The sequence below is a fragment of the Microcebus murinus genome, chromosome 3, assembly GCF_040939455.1.
Source record: "Microcebus murinus isolate Inina chromosome 3, M.murinus_Inina_mat1.0, whole genome shotgun sequence".
Classification (NCBI taxonomy): Eukaryota; Metazoa; Chordata; class Mammalia; order Primates; family Cheirogaleidae; genus Microcebus; species Microcebus murinus.
Genome location: NC_134106.1, coordinates 45,880,647 through 45,890,005, shown reverse-complemented (window position 1 = coordinate 45,890,005; position 9,359 = coordinate 45,880,647). Strand labels below are relative to the sequence as shown.

Here is a 9,359-nt window from a genome sequence, read left to right as displayed (position 1 = left end):
ATGGAGTGTAAGAAATTTACATACTCCCTAAAATTTATAAAATTCAAATTCCAAAATTTTTCATTTCACAAAACATTTATTTTAAATACTAGCCAATATTTTGCATTTAAGAGTTGGTTTAAAAAATATGAACGTCTGACCAAAAAGGGCAGAGAACTGAGTTGCTAAATATCAAAAATAAAAATGAATCAGAAATGACAAAAATTTGTAAAATTATTTTATAGGTCACTGAGAAATGAATAAATTTACTAGAAATCAGTTAACAAGAACCTCTGCAGTAACATACTTATGTGAAATTTATAAAATAAAAGCCAGGGCGGAGGAAGGGAGAGGGTGATCTCTTTCTATGGCCTATCACACAAATTCTCCTAATTCTTAGTTCACAGAGCCAAATAATAATGTGTTGCCCTATGACTTCCATTATTAGAAATAAACATAAATGTGATCTACTTATTAAACACTTCCATTAGTCTAGAACTTTCTTTTAAAGTACGATAACACAAAAACAGTATTATTTATCTAATTGCCCTTCATTGGCTGATAAATACAGAGACAAGTGACAACTTAATCGCGTTCTGATAAGTTTGACCCTCTCTAGTCTTCGTACAAAGTGGCCAAGGTATCCGCTTCTCCGGCATCCCCCAGGCACCGCGGAAACGAAACCATAGGAAGCTCCGCCCCGCGGCCTGCGGAGTGAGCCAATCAGGGCACAGCCCGGGTTGATCGCGTGCCGAGTGTCATGGCGGCCTGCAGGGGCTGCTGCTCGTGCCTTCGGCTCCGGCCCCTGGGCGAAAGTCCCCTCCGTCTGCCAGGGCGGGCTCGGGCACTCACCCAGTTGCAGGTGCGAGCACTATGGAGAAGTGCGGGGTCTCAAACCGTGGCGGTTGACCTAGGCAACAGGTAAGGAGCACCGTGCATTCCTTGTCTTTTCACATGGCATCCTGTCCAGCTAGCTCCAGTACGTTCTTCTCCCAGTGTAGAAATCCGGCAGCCCAGGTCTCTTTAATCTCGCTTGACCCCATACCTAAATTCCAAATTTCCCTTTCCGGGTTTGGAGTCTGTCTTCCCGGACCCTCCCCCTTCCCGCGCTGCCTCGTGCCCTTTGCTTCTTGAGCCTCCCTCTTGGTGTTCCGGGATTCCTTTCTCCAGCTGATTCTGTCCTCCCGACTCGTTCTCCTTACTTTCGAGGACCCCTGTGGGAAACATTCAAAGTCGGGAAAATGAGTTGAGTTGACAGTGTATGCTCACATCACCCAATCCAGTGGATTGCCTAAAAGTGTGCCACTATGACCATGGGTAGGAAAGGAAAGGAAAGGAAATGTCAGTTTGTCGAACGCCAGGTTGTTCGTTTGTTTGTTTGTTTAGAGTTGAGACAGACTTTCTGTTGCCCTGGCTAGAGTGCAGTGGCATCGTCGTAGCTCACAGCAACCTCAAACTCCCTGGGTTCAAGAAATCCTCCTGCCTCAGCCCCCGAGTGGCTGGGCGTACAGGCATGTGCCACCACTCCCAGCTAATTTTTCTAGTTTTTTGGAGAGACAGGGTTTTGCTCTTGTTCAGGCTGGTCTCGAACTCCTGGCCTTAAGCAACCCTTCTGCCTAGTCCTCTCAAAGTGCTAGAATTACAGTGAGCCACCTCGCCTGGCCCTAAATTTTTTACATGTAATTTTTAAAAATTTTGACCTCGGTTCATACAAGAAGCCAAAAAATCTGTCTTTGGATCCAAGCCCTCCTCCGTACCTTAATGAGCAACTGACCTTGAACAAGTTACTTAATCAATTTCTTGTGCAAAATGAGGAGATTGGATTCAATCAAGGGACTGCAAACTTTTTCTGTAAAGGGCCAGATAATAAATATTAAATATTTTAGGTTTTCTGGGCTACACACTGTGTGTGTGTGTGTTTATTTGCATACCCTTTAAAAATGTAAAAAACATTCTTAGTTGAAGAGCTGTGCAGAAACAGGCCATGAGCTGTTGATTGCTGACCCCTAGGACTAGATGATCTCTAAGGCTCATTCCACCGCTGGCACTCATTAATTCTGATTTTGGGGGGGATTTTTTTTTCCTTTCAACTCCGATTTATTTTAAATAACACACAGTGACGCGTAGAGAATTCAGCCACACTGTACTCGACGTAACTTCTGGCCCAGTGTTGCATCTAAACAGAACCGTCAAAGAAAGTGTTTGCCATGGCCTGGACCACTCTCAGCAATTTCTTCTCCTTTGCGTCCAGTCCCGCGTTGTCCTGGGCGAGCTTCACCCGGTGCGGCTCGGTCCTGGGCAGATAGTCGGCAAACCGTTCACCAGGCTCCACCGTCGGGTGATCTCCATCCTCTGAGCTGCCACTCTACACCCTCCTCCTCCAGCTCCAACCACCTACCTCGTTCTCGTCCTCCTTCTTCTCCTTTCCTTCTCTATGGATTTACCCATTCTGGAGATTTCATATAAATGGAAACATATTTATGGTCTTTTGTGACTGACTGCCTTTTTCTAGCATGTTTTCAGGGTTTATCCATATTGTAACATGTATCTCAGTACTTTATTCCTTTTTATGGCTTAATAATAATCCATTGTATGGATTATACCACATTTAGATTATTGATTGATTAGTTGATGGACTTGTGGGTTCTTTTTATTTGGGGCTATTATGAATAATGCTACAATGAACATTCATAGTAGTTGTGAAGTAGTACTTCATTATGATTTGATTTGCATTTCCCTGGTGGCTAATGATATTGAGCATATTTTTATGTACTTCTTGGCCATTTGTATATCTTTTGGAAAGATGTCTATTCAAATTCTTTGCCAAGTTTTAAAATTGAATTATCTTTGTTGTTGAGTTGTAAGAGTTCTTTCATATGCTAGATACAAGTCCCTTATCAGATATATGACTTGCAAATATTTTCTCCTAATCTGTGGCTTTTCTTTTACTTTCTTGATATTCATTAAAGCATGAAAGTTTTTAATTTTGATGAAATCCAATTTATTTTTTGTTTTGTCACTTACACTTTTGATGTCATATCTAAGACTTTGTCTAACTCAAATCTATGAAGATTTATTTCTAGGTTTTTGTCTAAGAATTTTATAGTTTTAGCTCCTAGATTTAGGTATAGGATTCATTTTGAGTTAATTTTTATTTTTACATGAAGATTTATTATTTTTTGCTATGGATATCTAGTTATCCCAGTACTGTTGGTTAAAAAGACTATTCTTTCCTCATTGAAGACTAGTCTTTCCCCTATTGTCAAACATGAAGGTCCTTGTAGGCAGTATTTAGGGTTTTTTTTGTTATTTTCTTTTTAGACAGGGTCTTGCTCTATCTCCTGAGCTAGTGTGTGGTAGTATCATCGTAGCTTACTGTAACCTCAAACTCTTGGCCTCAAGCCATCCTCCTCCCCTAGCCTCCCAAGTAGCTTACTACAGGTGTGCACCTGTAGTAAGGCGCACTACCTGTGTGCACCTGGCTAATTTTTCTAGTTGTTGTAGAGATGGAGTCTTGCTCTTGCTCAGGCTGGTCTCAAACTCCTGGCCTCAAGCAATCCTCCTGCCTCGGCTTCCCCAAAGTGCTAGGATTATAGATGTGAGCCACTGCACATGGCCAGGGTTGATATTTTGTCCCAAAAATAGTGGGAGAAATTTTTAACTAGGGAAATTACCCTGTTTGTTTGTTAAAAGGTTACTGTAGTCAACAAGGCAAGGGATGACAAGAGACACTATTCAGATAGTAAATGGGAATTAACATTTAAGGAGGCAGATAGCTTCTGAACTCCCAAAACACTTTCTCTATAATTCAGATTAATCCTGTGCCTTGGATTCTATATTCCTCATAAATTCCCCTTGTACTTTTGATAATGATCATGAATTCAATCCTTTATGGTTTGTTTGTTGCTAGAGGTTAGTAAGAAGGGACTCAGTAGCCTTTGGTTCTTCTGTTAGAATCTTTGATTATTTTATAGTAAGCTGGAATTGTACTGATGACCTAAGAGTTTTGTATTGCTTTTTTATTTGTAAACAGAAAATTAGAAATATCCTCTGGAAAACTCGCCAGATTTGCAGATGGCTCTGCTGTAGTACAGGTAAAAAGTTCAGGTTTTCAAATTTTCATCTTAAAAATGGTTATGAAGTGTAATTGAATATCTTTATAACATCGTGTAACTTCTTAGAATTGTGGTACTGGAAATTAATTCATATATTAGTAAGATTATTTCAAGTGTCAGAATCATTCCAGACAACCAGAGAGTCAGCTTGCTAGATGGTCTTTAAGATCCCTTCCAAACTGGGAGTTCTGTTTTATACTGTTAATAAATTCTGTTGTGCTTTTCTAGAGAAATTGATTTTGGTATTTTCTTCAATAATAGTAATATTTGGAAATTTTTTCTTTATAGCCTAAATTTTCTCTTAAGAAATAGAAAATATGATTCAATTCATTGAGTATCAGTAAAATATCAGCTTTTTTCCCTTTTCATTCTATAGTTTTTTAAAAGCTAAGGATCAAGACTAGTGAATAATTATTTTCATTGTAATCATATCATATAATAACTATGTCCTTGGTTTAATTGGAGTAAGATTCATTCAGTTGCTGCTTATATACTAATATCTGATTATAAAGGAATTTACCAGTGTTGTTCATGTTTAAGTCAGGTGACACTGCGGTGATGGTCACAGCGGTCAGTAAAACGAAACCTTCACCTTCCCAGTTCATGCCTTTGGTGGTAAGTATTTGCTGATGTAATTGAACTGGAATATAATATATATGTAGAATTTGCAATATTTTTATCTAGTATCAAGTGAGTGGAAAATATAGTTTGCATAACAAGGGGTTTTTCTTAGTTGTATGATATTGAGCAATTAGAAGAATGCCAATTGGTTACTTCAGAACATAGATTCTCATACTAGTGGTGAGCATACCTTAGAATTTGTAATGTCCAGGTATGTACGTAGATGAGAACAGTGGAAATGCATCAAGTACTTTGACATTGAATAAGCCTTCATAGTTTCCCTTCAGTATGAGTTTGTAAATATAGTCTGCCCTCTAGTTTGTATATATATCTGTGGGTTCTACCAGTGGTGGATTATAAATACTTGAAAAGACTGGGCACAGTGGCTCACACTTGTAATCCTGACACTTTGGGAGGCCGAGGCAAGAAGATCACTTGAGGCCAGGAGTTTGAGACCAGCCTTGGCAACATAGTGAGACCCCATCTTTACAAAAAAAAATTTTAAATCAGCCAGGCTTGGTGGCGTATGTCTCTAGTCCCAGGTACTCAGGAGGCTGAGACAGGAGGATGGCTTGAGGCGAAGAGTTTGAGATTGCAGTGAGCTATGATGATGCCACTGCACCCTAGCCTGGGCAACAGAGGGAGACCATGTGTCAAAAAACCACAAAAACAAAATAAATTTTTTTCCCAGAAAAAAAATTGTACCTATTCTAAACATGTATATAGACTTTTTCTTATTACTGCCTAAACAATTTAGTGTAACAACTATTTACATAACATTTATATTATTTACATTGTGTAATATTAAGTAGTACATGTAATTTAGAGATGATTTAAAGTATACAACAGGGTGTGCATAGGTTTTATGCAAATACTACTCCATTTTATATTGGCATTTTGAATATCCGTGGATTTTGGTATCCATAAGAGGTCCTAGAACCAATCCCCCACAGATACCAAGAGATGACTCTATGTATTTAGTGAAGAGTTCCTTCAGATTTTATGGCTTCTTTCCATTATGAAAAGAAGAATGTGGTTATATCAGAGTTGATGCAAAAAAAAGCAATGTCTAACTTGATCAGAATGAGCAACTGTGGGAAGTAATGAGGCTAGGTACTCATCTGACTACTAAGTGGGAGCTATGTAATAATAAATTTGCTGAATTTATTAAATTTGCTGAAACATTTCTATCACCTCTCCTTTCCCCAACAGATAAAAATGCTAAAAGTAAATAAAATATTCTCTACTCTTAGTCTAGAATATATTGTTAGCAACCTCAGTAGAATTAATATTTACATAGTAGTTCTTGGGGTATAGTTTGTTACTTAATAAAAGAATCATATGAACTTCATTTTTTATTGCTACTTTAGGTTGACTACAGACAGAAGGCTGCTGCAGCAGGTAGAATTCCCACAAACTATCTGAGAAGAGAGATTGGTACTTCTGATAAAGAAATTCTTACAAGTCGTATAATAGGTAATATATTAACAGAGGCATTAATCCTCTCTGATATGTTAGCATCTCTTCTTTTCCATCTGTGTTCTACAATATGTCTTAAATTTTCCTTCATTGCAATAACACCACCTAAGATTATTCACCCTCTCTGTTCATTCACTCATATGTGGACTCCATGAGAGAAAAAACTTTTGCTTCTTTACTAGTGAATCCCCTATACCTGTATACTGTATTCTGTGTGGCACAGAATAGGCATTCAATAAATGTCTGTTGACTGAATGAATGAACTTCTGTTGATCAGATGAATTCCATGGCCCATGCTTCTACTCTGTTGACTCTATTCTTAGGATTTTTTCATTTTCATGTTACGCCAAGTAGTTCCTAAAAGCATTATGTTTATCAACTACTGAAATATGTCTATAACATTCCAAATCTTTGACATCCCTAAATATTGTGGAATTGTTTGTAATTTTTAACTGTTCTACACAGAAATTGCTGGTTTGTGTATACTTATATGGATTCTTCACACACAAAATACCAAGGAAGCATTTTCTTTTAGTCTGCTATTGGTCTTAAGTCTCTTTCTTCCACTTCTGTGTGTAAGTAGTACCTTTGGAACCAGCATGAAAAGTTGCTCTGCAATCTTTGCACTTAATATGCTGCTATCCTGCTTGTTTTTTGGTTTTTGTTGTTAGGGCATGATATGTATTAAATGAAACATTGACATTTATCTATGTCCATCTTAGTAAATCAGTCCAAGATTTTTTTTTTTTTTGGTGTATTGAACAGCCACCTATAGTTCAAAAGTTTTGAACTGTAAAGCAATGCTGTCAGTACTATTTTATGTCTTTTTTTTTTCTTTTGGCAGATCGTTCAATTAGACCTCTCTTTCCAGCTGGCTACTTCTATGATACACAGGTAGGTTCTGCTTTAGTTTTATTAGTTTCCAAATCAACCAAAAATAATTCATCTCTGTTATACTTACTAGGTTAAATGTTACAGAGAATATAAAATAAGAATTTTCGATGATGCTGTTGTGTTTTAGATTCAGTTTTTTAAAAAGATAATACTTTTAAAAAGCTAACATTTATTCAGTGTCAATTTGAGTTGACATCTGAATTATGAGTAGGAATTAGCCAGGGTGTGTCAGGGAAGCATTCTAGGCAGGTGGAATGCTCTTTCCCTGAGGCTGGAAAGAAATTGGTGAATTTGAAAGGTCAGCATGACTGAGGTGGGTGGGGACCAGATCAGGCAGGTCTTAAGTCAGTCATATTAGTTATAGACTAGGAAAATCAAACACAACTAAGTTTTATTACCTGTCTTTATTACTAAATGCTCTGAATCTCTATTATATTTTAAAACTTCCTGGGTCAGACATGATAGCTCACACCTGTAATCTGAGCATTTTGAGAGGCCAAGATGGGAGGATCTCTTGATGCCAGGAGTTTGAGACCAGCCTGGGCAATATAGCAAGACAGTGTCTCTCCAGGAAGTAGTAGAAATTAGCCAGGCATGGTGGTACTCACTTGTAGTCCCAGACTGCTCAGGAGGATGAAGCAGGAGGATAGACTTGAGCCCTGGATCTCAAGGTTATAGTGAGCCACTACACTCCAGCTATCTAGCCACTACACTCCAGCCTGGGCAACAGAGCAAGACCCTGTCTCTCAAAAAAAAAACTTTCTGAATATTATTTCATTTGGCATAATGACCCATGTACTTTAATTGAATAACCACTTTATTTGAAATAAATAAATATGCCTTGCAAATATATCTTTGTAAGCATGTCACAACCTCAAGGAGGTTATTTTCTTAAGTATGACATAGGCACATCATTGCAGTACAAAATAATTCATTGGTTTGTTTCATCTATGCTTATAAACAGAAGACAATATTTTTATATACTATAAATAACTAATCTTTACTGAATATTTGCAACATGGCCAATATTATGGTAAGTATTTCATATACAATATTTCTGTAATTCTCACAAGAATCCTGTAGGAAGATGGCATTATTGGCCGGGCGCGGTGGCTCACGCCTGTAATCCTAGCTCTTGGGAGGCCGAGGCGGGCGGATTGCTCAAGGTCAGGAGTTCAAAACCAGCCTGAGCAAGAGCGAGACCCCGTCTCTACTATAAATAGAAAGAAATTAATTGGCCAACTGATATATATATAAAAAATTAGCCGGGCATGGTGGCGCATGCCTGTAGTCCCAGCTACCCGGGAGGCTGAGGCAGAAGGATCGCTTGAGCCCAGGAGTTTGAGGTTGCTGTGAGCTAGGCTGACGCCATGGCACTCACTCTAGCCTGGGCAACAAAGCGAGACTCTGTCTCAAAAAAAAAAAAAAAAAAAAAAAAAAAGATGGCATTATTTTTCCCTTTTAAAGATGAGGAAACTTTTGAGGTTTAAGTAATTTACCCAATATCAATGAGCATTTAGTTAAATGATAACCAAAATTAAGGGGTTTGGCTAAAAAGTCCATGCTTTTAACCATATAATGCTCATATAGTTTAGGCCAAGATATTAACTTAAATGAGAATCCTCCCAAATCAAGTAGTTTTTTTTAAGTGCTTTGAATTTTTTTCCATTATACCAGGTCCTTTGTAATCTTTTAGCAGTAGATGGTGTTAATGAACCTGATGTCCTAGCAATTAATGGAGGTAAGTATAAAAGGAGAGATTAAAATTATCACTGATTTTATAAAGCAGGGAAATATTTTTAATGTCAGCTCTTATTTTTCTCTCTTTTTTTTTAAGCTTCTGTAGCCCTCTCATTATCAGATATTCCTTGGAATGGACCTGTTGGTAAGTCAGAATTTGAAAATAAGAATTTTTTAGTAAATAATGGTGGCGTGTTAGAGCAATGGCATCTTTCAGACATTTTCTCCTTGCCCTGGGTTTGTTTTCAACAGCAATATGTTATGATGTTATAGATTTTATGTTCCTAGATATTTTGACTTCTTAATTGCTTCTTTCTGTTAGAGGACTTTTTTTTATACTGGGAAATTGCCAGAGTACAAACTCTTGTTTTATATACATAAAACAAACATATACATAACTTACAGCTCTTCTAAGTTGTAATCATGCAATATAAAGTGATTCATTAAGTAAATAATTACTGAGTGTTCTAAATGCTAGATACTGTGGTAGGCGCTGAAGGAACAGAGGCGGACTAGGCCCTAGAAACAGAG

The 9,359-nt window shown here is 37.8% G+C and overlaps 1 protein-coding gene across 3 annotated transcripts in view; it reads left to right on the top strand.

The window, feature by feature from the left end:
* The first annotated feature begins 718 nt into the window (after window positions 1-718).
* PNPT1 (polyribonucleotide nucleotidyltransferase 1) overlaps window positions 719-9,359 on the top strand; it is a 42,454-nt gene continuing 33,813 nt past the window's right edge. The window contains exons 1-7 of one of the 3 annotated variants that reach the window (XM_012777833.2): window positions 719-900; window positions 4,013-4,073; window positions 4,635-4,709; window positions 6,086-6,191; window positions 7,039-7,088; window positions 8,766-8,829; window positions 8,926-8,973. In XM_012777833.2, coding sequence (XP_012633287.1) covers window positions 740-900; window positions 4,013-4,073; window positions 4,635-4,709; window positions 6,086-6,191; window positions 7,039-7,088; window positions 8,766-8,829; window positions 8,926-8,973 — 565 coding nt within the window. In that variant the 5' untranslated portion in view covers window positions 719-739. Of the gene's footprint in view, window positions 901-4,012; window positions 4,074-4,634; window positions 4,710-6,085; window positions 6,192-7,038; window positions 7,089-8,765; window positions 8,830-8,925; window positions 8,974-9,359 lie in introns of those variants that run through there. The other 2 variants (XM_076000791.1, XM_012777834.3) reach the window with 2 other exon arrangements.